General features: G+C 44.6%; 1 protein-coding gene across 5 annotated transcripts; it reads left to right on the top strand.

Annotated features, from left to right (window-relative positions):
- The first annotated feature begins 1,380 nt into the window (after window positions 1-1,380).
- Window positions 1,381-15,489, top strand: YPEL5 (yippee like 5). Of its 5 annotated transcripts, none has more exons than XM_054061902.1 (7): window positions 1,438-1,531; window positions 5,809-5,845; window positions 5,956-6,015; window positions 6,193-6,333; window positions 7,179-7,269; window positions 11,551-11,723; window positions 13,349-15,489. In XM_054061902.1, exons 6-7 carry the CDS (start codon window positions 11,583-11,585, stop codon window positions 13,571-13,573), a joined length of 366 nt encoding a protein of 121 aa, XP_053917877.1. In that variant the 5' UTR covers window positions 1,438-1,531; window positions 5,809-5,845; window positions 5,956-6,015; window positions 6,193-6,333; window positions 7,179-7,269; window positions 11,551-11,582; the 3' UTR covers window positions 13,574-15,489. The 5 variants fall into 5 exon arrangements, with proteins under 5 accessions (XP_053917874.1, XP_053917877.1, XP_053917873.1 ...); XM_054061898.1 differs by having other exon boundaries at window positions 7,079-7,269; XM_054061901.1 differs by having other exon boundaries at window positions 1,512-1,531; window positions 5,959-6,015; window positions 7,079-7,269.
- Window positions 15,490-16,127: the final 638 nt, after the last annotated feature.

The raw sequence follows: 16,127 nt of genomic DNA, 5'->3' as shown, positions 1-16,127 counted from the left end.
AACAATTATTAGAAAGTGATGAGAAGATTCCTCCCGTGCATCCAGGCAAACCCTATTGCTACTGAAAAAAAAAAAGACAGATGTATTTGAAAAGAGTGTAAGCGATTGTTGTGGGAGGATTTGGAGAAGTAAATAACATCTCATGGAATGAACTGGGGATTGGGAAGGGCAGCGCCTTTAATGTTGGCATTTTAGTGGAGATGTTGAAAGCCAACATGTTCTTTTCATAGAATCATAGAATTGTGTGGCTGGAAAAGACCTTTGAGGTCATTGAGTCCAACCATACCTGTCCACTACTAAACCATATCCCTAAGCACTGCATCTACCCATCTTTTAAATACCTTTAGGGATGGGGACTCCACCACCTCCCTGGGCAGCCTCTGCCACTGCCTGAGAACCCTTTCAGTCGTCTAAACCTCCCCTGGTGCAACTTGAGGTCATTTCCTCGTGTCCTATCGCCTGTCACTTGGGAGAAGAGAGTAACACACACCGCACCACAACCTCCTTTCAGGCAATTGAAGACAGTGATAAGGTCTCTGCTCAGTCTCCTTTTCTCTAAGTTACACAACCCCAGTTCACTCAGCTGCTCCTCACAAAAATCCTCCAGCCCCTTCACCAGCTTAGTTGCTCTTCTCTGGACGTGCTCCAGGAGAGACAGGAGTCTCTCTGCTGGGTGACATGACCTGTCTTTGTTCCCTGTACGGAGTGAAGCAGTGGTCCCTGCAGCACGGTGACAAGCTGTTGATGAGCATCTTGCTCTGAACAGGCAGCAAGAGTGCACTGTTGGGTGTAGGAGGGGCTAAGTAAAGCTTCATGCATTTATTTTCCTGATGTCTAATCTGAACCTCTCCTGGCACAACTTGAGGCCATTCCTGCTCATCCTGTCACTTGGGAGAGGTGACCCACACCCACCTCCCCACAACCTCCTTTCAGACAGCTGTAGGCAGCGATGAGGTCTCCCCTCAGCCTCCTCTTCCCCAAGCTAAATAACCCCATGTCCCTTACCCGCTCCCATAACCTCTATGCTCCAGCCCCTTCCTCAGCTCCGCTGCCCTTCTCTGCTCGCGCTCCAGCCCCTCAACGTCCTGGTAGCGAGGGGCACGGCGGGGGCGTGGCCACAACTGCGCTGATTGGCGGGCGGCAGGATGGGGGCGTGGCCTCGTAGTTGCGAATGCGCTGATTGGCTCCTGCATGTTGGGGGCGTGGCCAAAGTGGCGCTCATTGGCGTGTGTTGGGATCGGGGCTTGGTCACAGCGGCGCTGATTGGCGTGTGTTAGGATGGGGCGTGGCCAGTGCGGCGCTGATTGGCGTTCGGCACGGCGGGGGCGTGTCCACAGCGACGCTGATTGGCGCGGAGGCGTCGGGGCGTGGCCTCGTGGCTGTTTCGGCTCTGATTGGCTGAAGTGGGTCTGGGGCGTGGCCACGGCGGTGCTGACTGGCGCGGGGCGGAGCTGCGGAGCGTCGGGGCTGCGCAGGGTAGGGGGGAGACACGGGGCACGGAGCTACCGCCGTTGCTGCTGCCCTGTGCCAGGTAACCGTGCGGGGCGGACGCCAGCGGCGGGACAGGGCGGTGTGGCGGGATTGGGAGGGGGGCAGTGCCGCCGCCACCACCACTACCACAAAGCACCGTCTTCTCGCACCGCGGCCCTAACACCGCGCTCCCCGCCGCCACCGCGTCTTTCTCATCCCCGCCGCCGCAGCTTTTTCGGGTGCGGTTCCCGCGCGGGTCGAAGGCCCCCATGTCCCGCCCCAGAGCGGAGGGAAGCGGCGGGGCCTCCGGTCAGCTGTTCGATCGACGCTGTTTGTTGTTGGGCGCCTGCGCTCACGGTTGCCTGTGCGCGCGCCTCCCTCCCCCCCCCGCCCCAAGCCCTGCGCGCGCGCTCGGGGCGGGGGGGTTGAGGCGAGCTTCGTGTACCTCTCTAGTCTAATTCTGCCCATTCTGCCCCTCTCCAGTTTATACCCATTGCCCCTCGTCCTGTCGCCGCAAGGATAGGACTGTTTGTAAACAACCTCTCTCCAGCTGGTTTTGGGGGTGCGAGTGGATGAGAAGCTCGGCAGGAGCCGGCAGTGCGCGCTCGCAGCCCAAATAGCCAGCTGTGTCCTGGGCTGCATCCAAAGCAGCGTGGCCTGCAGGGCGAGGGAGGGGGTTCTGCCCCTCTGTTCTTCTCTTGTACCTCATCTGCAGTCCTGTGTCCAGTTCTGGAATCCTCAATATAAGAAGGATATGGAGCTGTTGGAAAGGGTCCAGGGAGGCTACAAAGATGATGGGAAGGCTGGAGCACCTCTGCTATGAGGACAGGCTGAGAGAGTTGGGCCTGTTCATCCTGGAGAAGAGCAGGCTCAGAGGAGATCTTAGAGAGACCTTCCAGTACCTGAAGGAACTACAAGAAAACTGGGGAGGGACTGTTTACAAAGGTTTGTAGTGACAGGATGAGGAGGAATGGGTATAAACTGGAGGGGGCAGATTTAGACTAGACATAAGGAAGAATTTCTTCACGATGAGTGTGGTGAGGCACTGGCACAGATTGCCTGGGGAAGTTGTGGCTGCCCCATCCCTGGACGTGTTCCAGGTCAGGTTGGATGAGGCCTTGGGCAGCCTGATCTAGTGGGACATGTTCCTGAGCACGGCAAGGTGGTTGGAACTAGATGATCTTTAAGGTCCCTTCCAACCCATGCTATTCTATGATTCATGATGGAATGATGGAGGCAAGTCAGTGGGATTTGTGATGTTATGTCTTGATATTTATTTGCATTCTAACAACACCCTTAAATATAACTAAAGTGAGTGAATACACTGATAATTCTGTTGACCTATAGGTCCAAAGAAAGAGTCTGGGTTTTTGGTTTTGTTTTTTTTTTTTTTTTTTTCAGTGAGCTCTACAAGTGTGAAAAAAGACCCAAGCATTATTCAGGACAGTTTAATGAGATCTCTGTTCAGCATTCTGTCAGGATTACAGTTTCTTTTCAAAAGGCTGTATAAGGAGTGCAATAGAAAATAAAATATAAGAAGTTAATGGTGTGACATGATTCCACCACTGCCCTGGGCAGCCTCTTCCAGTGCCTGATAACCCTTTTCATGATGTTATATTTCCCATTATCCAATCTAAACCTCCCCTGGCACAATTCAAGGAAATTTCCTCTCATCCTATCACTTGTTACTTTGGAGAAGAGACCAATAACCACCTCACTCCAACGTCCTTTCCAGGAGCTGCAGAGAGCAATGAGATCTCCCCTCAGCCTCCCCTTCTCCAGGCTAAACAACTCCAGTTCCCTCAGTTGCTCCTCACAGGACTTGTTCTCCAGCCCTTTCACCAGCATTCCCATGTATGGTACCTGGAGTTACACATTGCACAGCTGCCACCCACCCCCATGCCACACAGTCCATCCCTTTTCCCTTCCCAGCCCAAGCAGACCCTGTGTCCCAGCCTGGCAGGCTGTCCCTCACCCACTGCGGGGTTTGTTTCCCATGGAGTTGCTGCCTCAGCAGCGAGACTGCCACGCCTGCCTATTCCCAGGGTGGAAGGATGGATTCCCAGGGAGCTGAGATCTTTGGCAAGTGCTCTCTCACTCTGGGAAAGCTCTAGTCGAAGCAAAGAGGGACGTGAAGGTTGTCATCATCTATCACTGTGTAGCCCTTAGCTGGCAGTACCAGTGAGATTAACCCAACACTCATTTAAGAATAAAGGCTGTGTTTTGGACTAATATGAAAGAAGCCAATACATTAATTATACTTGTTTGCTGTAAAGAATAAACACGGTGTTAAGGTTAGATTGAAGGAACAACAAAGTAGGTGCCCAAGTCTTGTGAAAGAAGCACGGGGCTTGGCTCTTCCCAGAGCGGTGGTATTGCAGAGCAGATCTGGGTGATGGCACCTCATGGCAATAAATTCCCTGTGAGTGTAACTTGGATTAGCTGTGAGCACAACCCTTGCTGGTGGCAGAGAGCAAGGAAACTTGCTCTATGGTTGTAAAAATTCCTTGTGCAGGGGGTTCAGCTCTATGGCTGTATGTGTATATATATATATATGTGTGTGTGTGTGCATATATATATATGAACTGTGTAACAGCTGTATGTAGTCCTTTTAAGTATGGACTCATTCGGGACAGCTGAATTCAAGTAATGTCTGTGACAAGCAGCTGTTCCTTTTTAATTGTTACTTTCTTTTTCTAATGTTAGCCTTCAGAAATATTATTTGGAGGCATCTGTTACTTTCACTTCTGTAGTTGTTGAAGTATTCAATGTATAGAATGCAAAACTACTTGTTTATAGAGGGGTTTTGATAATAACGATAGGTGATAACTGCCAAGTGTGTGAGGACAAGAGAAGAGGAGCCTCAAAGCCCAGTAGTTGACAAAAACCAATGAGATTTGTTCCTTGTTGTCTGACAGACTGAGAGTTGTACCCATGCACACAAATGTATGTACATATAGAGAGACAGAAAGAGAGAGAGCATTCCCTCTGTTGGTAGTCATCATCAGGGCTGTCCCAGCGCAGTCATTAGTGCATGTTTGTTTACTATCATTTGACCTATGTTGAAATCTGAGTTGCTCAGCTCTTGCTGAAATACGTGATTCCCTTAAGCAAGATTTAACTTAGAAATATTTGTTAAATATGCCTAGGAAATGCCTGCTCATCGTGGATGTTCGGTAGCAAGGCCGTCTTTAATTTTGGAGCATTTACCTACATTTTAACTTGTTTCCTATTCCTAGTTCATGTAAGAATGTCTCAATGAGATGCACTAAGCACAGTAGCACCTTTTCTGCCAGTTGTTCTGATGTAGTATGTATGGGAGTTTGGGTGATTGTTGTCTTTTCATCATTTCCTTAAAATTTGTTTCTTTGCATTTTATTTTTTTAAGACACATGAAACCAGAGGTATCTTCAGGTGGAGATTTGTGTCACTTCAGCACTGAAGTGAGGAAAACAGAAAATCTGAATTAGTTTCACTTTCTGAAAGTCGCAGAATGGATTAATAGGCAAAAGTTGTCTTACCTACTTCATTAGTGTAAGAATAAATTTATCACAAATCCAGGAAATAAAGCTCTCTTAAACAAAGTTGAGGAATTGAGAGAGGAAAAGATGATCCCTTTCCTGTCTTGGGGAAGGGAAAGAGGAGACTGAATGAGAAGATAAAAGAGATGAGGAAATGGGAAAAGTTGCTGCTTTTGGACTCTTTATGTTGTAGTGAGAAAGAAAATCTGAGTCTGATACCATTTGTAGACTAGTACTTTTATTTATTCTCTAGCAGAGTATTGTGACGGTGTAAGTTACTGTGGGGGTGCTGAGATGTGGGGCCGGTGATGAAAACCACCACCCAGCTGTACAGCTCTGCTCTTTGCAAATTCGAAACTACCCTGTGTTAGTACTTGCATACCCCAGCAAGGTGTTAGGTTAATATATGAAAATGTGAGCATCCCAATGCAAAGCTTTCACCTTGCCTGGAAATAGGACAGTATCCTGATGTCACTGCGATAGGACACTACCCTGGTGTCACTGGCACAGCTGTGGTTCTGTCGTGCAAGGTGTCCCATTCCCAGCAGATACCCTGCAGTTGATCTCTTCTCCGTTGTCCGTCTGTCCGGACTGCCGTGTGCAGCTGGCTGCTGAAGCTGGATGGTTCCAGGGAGCACAGATAGCACTGTTCCTGTTCATCTTCTGCCTTCGCATTTGGCTGTGTGTGGTGCTCTCTGATAAAGAACTATGCGTGCAGGCAGAGGCTGGGCCCTACTTGCTGCAGAAGCTGCAGAAATCAGTAATGGGCGGCTGAATCTCAAACCTCACAAGAGTCTGACTGTTTGTGTGTTTTCAGAGCAGCTGAAACCTGTGAACAGCGGAAACCCGGGAAGGTGAGGAGCCAGTTCTGTTTTGTTTTGCTTAGCCAGTGATTCTTTAACGTGTCGCCTTGTGTAGCAGCGCTAAGTGTTCTTTTTCCTCTTTTCTCCATCTCTGACATGAGAAGAGGAAGCTTATGCCCAGTTCCTGAGATGCAAAGATGAATTTTAAGCCTGGTTCCAGAGTAAGTACATCTTGAGAATGTCTTACTGTGCTGAGGGGAGTGCACAGCCCTTTTTTAAGGCAGGGAGGTTGCTTGTTGGCTCCTCATAAAAATGAAAATGTTTTTAGTTGGGTAAGTGGCAAGAGAGAGGCTGTCAGAATGTTTTATCCTTTAACCAACAGCTGTTTTCTCTTGTAGATCTGAGATGCAGTAGATGGTGCTGAGGCTCTTGGAATATCCACGGTCCAGTGCATACATAGAAAGTCCCTGCTGGCTCTCCCAGTCATTGATGGCCCTCTGTCTTCAAGAGATGCACTCTGGGACAAGAAAGCACTGACTGTTAGTTTTAAAGATGTTAACAAATTATTCTTTGTGTTACTTTTTCCTTTATTGCTTCTGAAGGTAGACAGATGCAGGTGATGCAGATGTGAACCAAGCAGTGCTTCCCGTGAATTCAGCTCCAGAATGGTGATGAAGTTTGAGCTGTTTAAAGTCAGCGCTTTGGCAGCTACTGCTCAGTGTGGCCACAATGAACGCTGAAAGAGAGGTGGACATGTGAGGCACACCGCTTTGAGATTGCTCAGTACAGCACGCAGCCACAGAGCTCGCTTTTCTTGTTTGTCCAGGGAGAAGCGCACAGGCAGGAAATGTTTCGCAATATGACTAAGAGGTTGTATCAAGGTTTGTGCTGTCAAAATACCATGCTCTCGGCAAGCTATACTAGCTAGGTAATATGAACAAACTCTGTTCTGCTGCAGGTCTTCTAGAGAAGGCAGCTCGTAGTAGTAGTCAGGGCGCTGACTGATGGCACAGTGACATCATCTCTCAGTTTGCACAAGTACCTGTCTCTCTGAAGTGTATAGGTTGGACTAGTAGATATTTATATCCCACTAGTGAAGGTAAATAAGTCTGCGTTTTTAAAAATGCAGCCATTAATTTAGTATTACAATTTCTGTTAAGTAATTTTCACGAGGTCAGGGTCATTAGGGCTTTGTCACTGACACATATCCACCAAAGAATGCGTACCTGACTTTAAAGATGAAGCCATGGGCAAAAAAAAAAAAAATCTCTGTTCTTTCCTCAGTGTTTGGTTTTGTCAGTAATGAAGATTGCTGTTCACTGTTTCTGAACATTCTGCTAGCAGCGTGATGGAACCAGTGTGACAGGGTAGTGTCCCTTTCCAGGGCTGTGAACAGCAGCAGGGAACCTGACTGGCGCTCAACCTCGGAAAATTATTTTCACTGTGTTTAAGCATGGCGAGTGGATGAGTAGTGGGTAAGTGCACTTCTTGCGTTTTCCTCTCCCTGATCGGAGCATTTTAAGCTTTAGAAATGCCTTGATGTTTCACAATTCTTTGGCTTCTCATTTCGGAAAGCCCTCCCACTGCCTATGAAAGCTGCCTATAAGTGGCTTTTTTCAGATCATTTCTGCATGTTGTGAACATAAATAGACGCCCACACCTTTCACATGGGAAGTGAAAACTATAGGAAAAAAAATGACACAGTTCTCTTGGGTGACTTTGTACACACCGCTTCCGTACATGAGGAGTATGAGCTGGAGAGTGATGGAAATTGCTTTTCCTTCTGCTGTGTTGCTGTTTTTTTCCAGTGCACAATGAGTATAGCCTCCAGGATTCAGAATCCTTATGTAAGGAGAGAATAGTCTTTATGCACAGCAAGTACCTCCCGAGTTGGTCTATGTAGCTTGCAGGGGGGAAAAAAGGGAGGGGAGAATGTGGAATGATTCCAAGTGGAAATTAATTTCTCGTGCCTTATATGAGGGGAAAAAGCAGAAGTTCGTATTAACTGATTTAGAAGATTCATGACCAAATGGGGCAGTTGAAGACTGCCTTAGTAGCAGTCAGTTTGTAACTGTTCTCCTACATATTACTGCTGTAAGCAGCAATATAAGGGCTGCTGTAAGGTAAGCGGTTTTATAACACCTCAGCTGGACTCTTCCAATTCATTGAAAACCCTGTCACAGTCAAACCCTGAGCTGGTGACAGCTGTAGGTTGTGGTCTGACTGCAGTCTGCTGGGGCAGTTCAGTGGAGGGGCTGTTTTAAATGTTTGGCATTCTGGTAGGAACACACGATTTGGGCAGTTTCTTAAATAACCACACTTTCACCCTAGAGCGTGCCGACTGTTACAATGCAGTTTGTGGAATTCTGTTTTCTAGATTTTTAGATGTGTAGGTGTTTATGTCAAGAATACCTGATCTCTTATGCACTGTATTCTGAAGAAGACTGGTACCAGTTGTTTATGGTATTCTGCTGTGCAGAATCATAGAATAGTTTGAGTTGGAAAGGACCATGAAGCCCATCCGGTCCACCCCCCCTGCCATGAGCAGGGACACCTCCCACTGGGTCAGATTGCTCAAATCTTCATCCAGCCTGGCCTTGAGTGTTTCCAGGGATGGGGCATCCATGACTTCTCTGGGCAACGTGTGCCAGGGCCTTGCCACCCTCAGCAAAAAAAATTTCTTGCCAATATCTTAGCTTAAACCTCTCCTCTTTTAGTTTAAAACAATTACCCCTTGTCCTGTTGCTACAAGCCCTGCTAAAATGTTTTTCCCCATCTTTCTTATAAGCTTTCTTTCAGTACTAGAAGGCCACAATAAGGTCTTCTTGAAGTCTTCTCCAGGCTGAACAACCTCTACTCCCTCAGCCTGTCTTCACAAGGGAGGTGTTCTAGGCCTTTTGATTATTTTGGTGTCCTCCTGTGGACCCGCTCCAACAGATCGATGTCTTTTCTGTGTTGGGGACTCCAGAGCTGGACATGGTTTTCCAGGTGTGGTCTCATCAGAGGAGAGGGGCAGAATCACCTAACTATGACTTGATCTAGCTGTAACTTCAGCGTGAATTCTTGTGTAGCCATCCAGTGAATCTTGCTTTGTCTTTCTGTTGGGCCCCAAGTCTCACTGGAAGTTTCTTTCTCATTTAAATACTTGATGAGGTTACTTTTTACTTTTTGGAGTTATAAATAACTGAAGATTTTAGGTCTTGTATTACTAGGCGCCTTTTTATTCTATTGTTTAATATCTTCAGGACTCAACATTTCAGTCCACGCATAATGCCATATCCAGAAGCAATACATTTGTACGTTGCTTTGACTTCTGTTTTGCTTGTAAGCACTGTGCTTATGCTTTCAGCAGTATGGACGTTTTGGTTTTAGTGGCTTTGGATTAATGCATTTCTGGGTGCGGTGATATGAATTATGGTTTTGGATAGGTAATGTGTTTGCATTGGGAGGGTTCAGATGCACCTTTTTCAAAATGGCGTGCTTTGCGAGGTTGGTCTGTGTCATGGATCTGCTCTTGTCACTGACCAGGCTTCCTGTTTGTGTCACTCCTGGTAAGAGAGAGGGATGGTTTGGAGCTAGTTTGTATTTGCTTCTAAAAATACTGACTGGGTAAGCACTGTGTTTACCCTGAAAGAAATACCCCTTTGAATGTTGATTCCACGCTTGCAGTGACTTATGATTGGTGAATTGTTTTTAATCTACAATAAATAACATAAAAAAATAACATTATCCAAAATTAGTAAGGTTGGCATATGAGGATCAGCCAAGTGCCTTATGGACGTATCTGTCACAATTGCTTCTGTTGCTTGTGTTTGTGGTTTCTGCTGCTTGGAGACTTTGACTGATACCTCTTTAGTCCCACTCATTGTCTGCTGATTTTCCCTCATGCTGTCACTGTTCATGTTTTAATTATTCCTGTTGCCTTCTTACTAGGAAATATGAAGGCACGTTAGAAATGTCTGATGCTTAGGGAAATTGGAGGAACATGCTTCCTGTGTGTTGAGGGCACTCATGAGGAGTCATACCATAAGGCTTGGAAATGTGTCTGTCAAACTCAAGGCCTGTTTTATTTTTCCTTTCAAGAAGGGAAATGCGTACCATATCACCTTTACAGGAGAAGTTATTCCTGTGCTTTGAATTCTTATGTATGCTTCAGATGGGATGCAGAAGTCTAATAGTGACTTTGGATGTAAGGAACTTGTGCTGAAATCACTCTGTTCAATATCAGGAACCATTTTTGTTGCCACATATTATAAGAAAACACAGTGAAATAAAGCAATTGAAGAAAAATCCCTATGTCAGTGACTTATGATGTGTACATGTAAGAATGGTATTTAAGATTTGTGTTTTAGTCCATTTGCTTTGTGCCTGTCAGAGTAAGCTTTAAGAAGCTGATCCCCTGAAACTTGAAATGGGTTTAATGTAGGTATTTGCACTTCTTAAAGGCGTTTGACATAGAATATTCAGCTTGATGAAAGTTTGATTAATTTCTCCATAAGCGGCACGCTGTCTCCTGCTTTAAGAAGTAAAACCCACACAACTTCAATGCTGTGGTGTGTCAGATTGTGCGTTGCTGTGCATGACACAGGTAAAGACAATGCTCTCTCCTGATTCCACACCTGAACTATAAATGGTGGTATGCTTAACTTGTTTGACTATAGGTGTTTAGTCATAAAAACTCTGCAGTTGAGATGGTAATAACATCGTCATTTAATGCCTTTGTCATGTTACCTCATCCTTCGTGATGTAAGCTTTCAGTTCTCTGATATGTGCTGTGCCTACTTGCTATTTAACTGTGAGTAATTTGCGTTAGTATAAAGTTGGTGAGATACTTTGATTTTTCCCAAGCAGTGGGAGGTGTGTTTATTGTGTACTGCAGATCTGCTGCTATAAACTTCCTAAGCTCCTTTCTTCTCCTCCTCATTGGAGTTGCTCAGGTATTTCAGTCATGATGCTTTGGAAATAGCTGGAGTGAACAGCACGGTGTTTTGTATTCAGGTTAGAAAGCTTTAAACGTTTCTATATCAAACTGTCTGGTGCAGAGACTGGGTGGGTTGTTTATTATGTGAAATAGCATCTGAACCTTTCCTGTGTCACGTGTATGAAGCCAGTAAACGTTGAGTCAAATCCAGTAGCCCAGTCTGCTGTGTGAGAAGCCTGAAGCATCCTGGATGGTGGTGGTGTGTGGTTGCATGTCAAAAATGTGCAGAGCTGAGGGGAGTGCCAAAATAGGTATTTTTAAAAGGGGGATGACTTGGGAAAATTGAACTGTAATTGTCTTGGTGATTCAGTGTACTTCTCAGTGCTTCATTGCCAGTGCTGACTGAGATGAGTGAGTCGTTTGTGGAATGGAATGGAGTGTTGTGGTGGAATGGAATTTCAGTGTTGGATCAAAGAGGAAAAGAAAATGGGAAAGAAGTGGCTTTTGAGTTTGAGAATGGTACGGTCCAGTAGTGGCCTGCAGTCATCTGAGCTATGCTTTAAAGGTTTCAGTTAATGTTTTGCTCATTTAATGCAATCGCTTTGCATCTAGGTGTGTCATGTTATTGGTAAGGTGATCACTTTGGGGAAGCGCTTGGTTTGATGGGGAAGGAGGGATGCTGTCTGTAAGTTCCGTATTTCATCTATGGAAGAATGAACCCCTGCAGTCATTAGCTGAGAGGGTTTGCAGAACATTCTGCCTTATATATGGGGAGTTTATATTTTTTTGCTGAAGTGTGTTTTTTACATGTACTTGATCTTTCATTTGCTTTCAGGTCTTGAGTATAAACTTCTGTACGTTCTCAACATGGGAAGAATTTTTCTGGATCATATTGGTGGCACTCGCCTCTTCTCCTGTGCAAACTGTGACACGATTCTGACCAACCGCTCTGAGCTCATCTCCACGCGTTTCACAGGGGCCACAGGAAGGGCCTTTCTTTTTAACAAGGTTGGTAAGAAGCAAAGGGGATACCAGTGTTTGCTTTTGAAAGATGAGGTTGGGATATGGATCTGTCATCAAAACTGAAAAACTTCGTGGCTGAAGTGTTGTGTAATTATTATTTTAGCTATTATTTTGTTCTGTTCAACTGTCTTTGAGGTCAAAGTAGGCATTTACTATTGATGACAAGCTATCTAAATTGATTTATCTGCAATTCTAAAAGACTGTTAAGAAGATTGTGTGTATAGAGGCGTCATGCCAAAACACACGGAGTTTTAGCTCTGGAAACTTCTGTAATATGAACCTTAAATTCACTGTGAGAGTATCTTGTGTCTATCAAAGAGTTTCAAAGGCATTTGTACTTCCACTCAGTCAAAAAAGTAGTCTAGATAATATTCCGTTTCATTTTTAAAGTGCACTTGTGCTAACAGTAGTTTGGCAACTGTAGGTAACCACAATCTCTTTTATAGCCAATAATACTCTGGTTTAATTTAATAGTTTTTTTTAATTGATCAAATTTGATTTAATTTAGCAGATTGAAATATGAAAGCCATAACTCTGAGTGAATTGTAGCATTATGTATTAACCTTCCCATATAGACTTGCCCATTAACCTTTTTGAAAGACAGTGATCATCCTTTCCCTTCTCCTGAAGTTCCTAGTGGAATTATTGGAGTATGTGGGGTTGGGATTTTTCTTGAAAGCCGTTGGCAGACTTGGCGGAGGCATCAGTGAAGTCCTCACTGAACTGTACTTGGCCTTGGAATTTCTGGTATCCTGAATCCCATCCCTAGTATTCCTGTGTAAGCCTTGGGCTATGTGGAAGAGCTGTGTGTCTGGTTTCCTTCTCATCCAGTCAGCCCTGGCTCCTGGGGTTCGCATTTTTCTTGTCTTACATAGTGGGGTTTGATTTTTTTACATCTTTGCAGTCAGAAGCCTCGCAGCAGGAGCAGAGCGAGCCAGCACAGTCTAGTGGAAAGCTGAGAACACAGTGCAGCAAATCTTTTAGAATCCTACCGCTTATTAGCAGGTTGGATATAGTTCTGACATCAACTTCTCAACGAGTTTTACATTCTGGTTCTGTGGTGTTGCTGCCCAAAAACCTTAAAAATATGTTTTAAACTGATGAGATAGCACACAAAAGAGGGTGAATATTTAATGCCTGCACGCTCAGCGACCGAGCTTTCGTTTTTCTTAGCTGATTGTTTTAGAACCGCTGCAAGATTTTTAAGGGAGTACCTCAGTATTTCAGTTCTGATTTGTGGGAATAAGCGATCACATCAGTTGCTAGAAATAGCTCACTATCTTACAAGTGGGTTAATGTCAGTTAGTTTACAAGCTGTTCAACAGGAATTTCTCACACAAAGCTGAACATAGCGCTGTGTGCTCCTGTACATCTTGTGATAGCATTTCATGTCTCTCAATTCAACAGTGAGGGCTCTGCATCCCTGTGGAGCACATCTTTGAAGCAGGAGATTTTGAAGGGCTGTCAACTTACCACACTGCAGTTTTCAGTTCATCTGGAGTGCCACAGGCTCTTCGCTTTTTAAATGTTGATAGTCACGCACATGGTTGCCAACCTTTGCTCTCAGCAGACTAATCCTCTCTGTTCCCTGTCCCCTGTGTGTGTCCCAGGTGGTAAATCTGCAGTACAGCGAAGTTCAGGATCGGGTCATGCTCACTGGGCGCCACATGGTTCGAGACGTGAGCTGCAAGAACTGCAACAGCAAACTGGGTTGGATCTATGAGTTTGCCACTGAAGACAGCCAGCGCTACAAGGAGGGCCGTGTTATCCTGGAAAGAGCGTTGGTCCGAGAGAGTGAAGGATTTGAGGAGCATGTTCCATCCGACAATTCCTGAAGAGACTTGAGCCTTTTATCAGGTTTTCTTTGATTGAAACTCAAAAATAATAAAATCAACAAAAAAATCTGCTTACATACACTGTCACCTTAGCATCAGAGTCGGATTCATGGACTACGGAGTGGGAAAGATTGTGAAAGTCTTTCAGATGGAACCTTCCTTTCTTTATTCCTTTTATATTTTACTTTCCCTCCAGCAGCTGTTTGTAGAAAGAATGTTGTGCAGATGCTGTAATTTTTTCTCTCTTGCAGTTACATCTGTTAGATTTGAGGTTGTACCTACAGATACAGTGGGCTAAAAGGAAAATATTTGGGGAATTTGTATTCTGTTAGAGAGAAGTTAAATGAGTTTTTAGTTTGCACAAACTGACGCCAGCATAAAGTTATTTTAAAACTACCAATGTTTTTAAAGTATATTCCAGTTTTTGGCTTAAGTTTTTAGTTAGGTTTGATTGGTTTTGTTTTTTTTTTTACCCAGTCTTTTCACCTGATTTGAGAGCTAAAGTGAAGAGATCCGGATTTGTGCCGAGTGCTAAAGGTTCAGTGTTGGTACGGCTTGGGCTGGCCCATGTGCCATATTCTTGTTGAGGTTGATTGGTAGCACAGAGCCCATTATTTCTTGTCATTCTTGACCCAGAGATGTCACCATTCCTTGTTTATTTGTGAAGTCCCATTCACCATGTAAACTGGTGTTGATTGGAAACTCTTCTTGAAATAGGGCAAAACCGCTTGGCTTTTTTTTTTTTATTTAATGGATGTAACTTATAAGCATAGTAATAATATAAAATAATAGTTGTCTGTTTAGTCTTGCGTTGCTTACAAATCAAGCTGTGTTTGTAATGATAGGGATCTTCAGAGAAACTACTGTTTCGGTAGTAATGTTTTTTTTTCGTTTCTCTACTAATCTCATTAAGTAGACAGGGAATTGAAAATCTTAATTCTTCTTCAAGTAGCTTTCTTTAAACCCAGAACTTCCTATACTAAACACAGCTGCTGTGTAAAATGAGAAGATTGCCAGCATGTGTTTGTGCCTAGAGTTATGCAATCCGCATCTCTTGAAAAGATTAACTTAAACAGCTTGTTTTCAAATGCTGCTTCTGGTGTTGAAATCTTTATCTTTCAACTTTGTTGAACCTTTTCCTTGTGATGTTACATTTCTCTTTCTGGGCAGCAGTACCTGTCAGCCTAGGTAACGAGTGACTTGGGATTCCTGCTTTCTTGTAGAGGTCAGCTCTGTTTATACCAGTGAGCTTGCTTGCCTTGTTAGCAAAAATGCTCTTCATTAACTTAACTCAAGGGTGCCCAAACACTTTCATTGTGTCTTAAGCCATAAGTTAAGATCTCAAGGGCTGAAATTTATTTGAATGTTAGATATGTATGATTCCTTATCAAAGATATGAGTTTCTGTTTGTTTTTTTTCCTATTGGGTAAATTGTGGTCAATGTAAAATAAGTTACCCACAGATGTACAAGATGGGGAAAAAATCCGCACCCAACCAAACAGGGCTGTGCTCTGACTTTTCAGAATAACTTTTCTTCACTAGCCACAGCTCTATATTGGAAGCTAAAACGTGGAGAGTGACTGTGCAGAGTATTTTTCTTAATTTTTTGGTTGCCAAGTGGCAATTTGGACACCCCTGACTTGAATCTACTGCCTGTTTAATGTTAAAGTAGCTTTACCATAAAATTGTCACATAGAAAGAAAACAGAGTAGATCACATACCAGAGCTGTGCTTGAATCAAGCTGCTTAAACAATAGTGTACTTGTGCCTCAGATGAATCGGTTTTGCACTGAGTACAGTAGTACCCCGTTACCTTGTACTTCTGTCCCTCACAGCCCTGGACAGCCTCGTTAGCATGGTTCTCTGCAGTACTTTTCTTGTACTTCTGACATTACAGTACAATAAAGTATGTTTTGTCCTGAATTGGTATCTGGCATTCTTTTTGAGTCATTTTTGCGGACTCATAGATTCATAGAATTGCTTGCTTGGAAAAGACCTTTGAGATAGAGTCCAACCGTACCTGTCCACTACTAAACCACATCCCTAGCACCTCATCTACCCATCTTTTAAATACCTTGAGGGATGGGGACTCCACCACCTCCCTGGGCAGCCTCTGCCAGTGCCTGAGAACCCTTTCTGTGAAGAAATTTTTCCTGATGTCTAATCTGAACCTCCCCTGGTGCAACTTGAGGTCATTTCCTCGTGTCCTATCGCCTGTCACTTGGGAGAAGAGACCAACACACACCTCACTACAACCTCTTTTCAGGTAGTTGTAGACAGTGATAAGGTCTCTGCTCAGTCTTCTTTTCTCTAAGTTACACAACCCCAGTTCACTCAGCTGCTCCTCATAAAAATTCTCCAGCCCCTTCACCAGCTTAGTTACTCTTCTCTGGACATGCTCCAGGAGAGACAGGAGTCTCTCTGCTGGATGACATGACCTGTCTTTGTTCCCTGTACGGAGTGAAGCAGTGGTTCCTGCAGCACGGTGACAAGCTGTTGATGAGCATCTTGCTCTGAATAGGCAGCAAGAGTGCACCATGAGGTTTAGGAGGGG

Source organism: Cuculus canorus, chromosome 3, assembly GCF_017976375.1.
Source record: "Cuculus canorus isolate bCucCan1 chromosome 3, bCucCan1.pri, whole genome shotgun sequence".
Lineage (NCBI taxonomy): Eukaryota > Metazoa > Chordata > Aves > Cuculiformes > Cuculidae > Cuculus > Cuculus canorus.
This window is presented reverse-complemented; position numbering and strand designations above follow the sequence as displayed.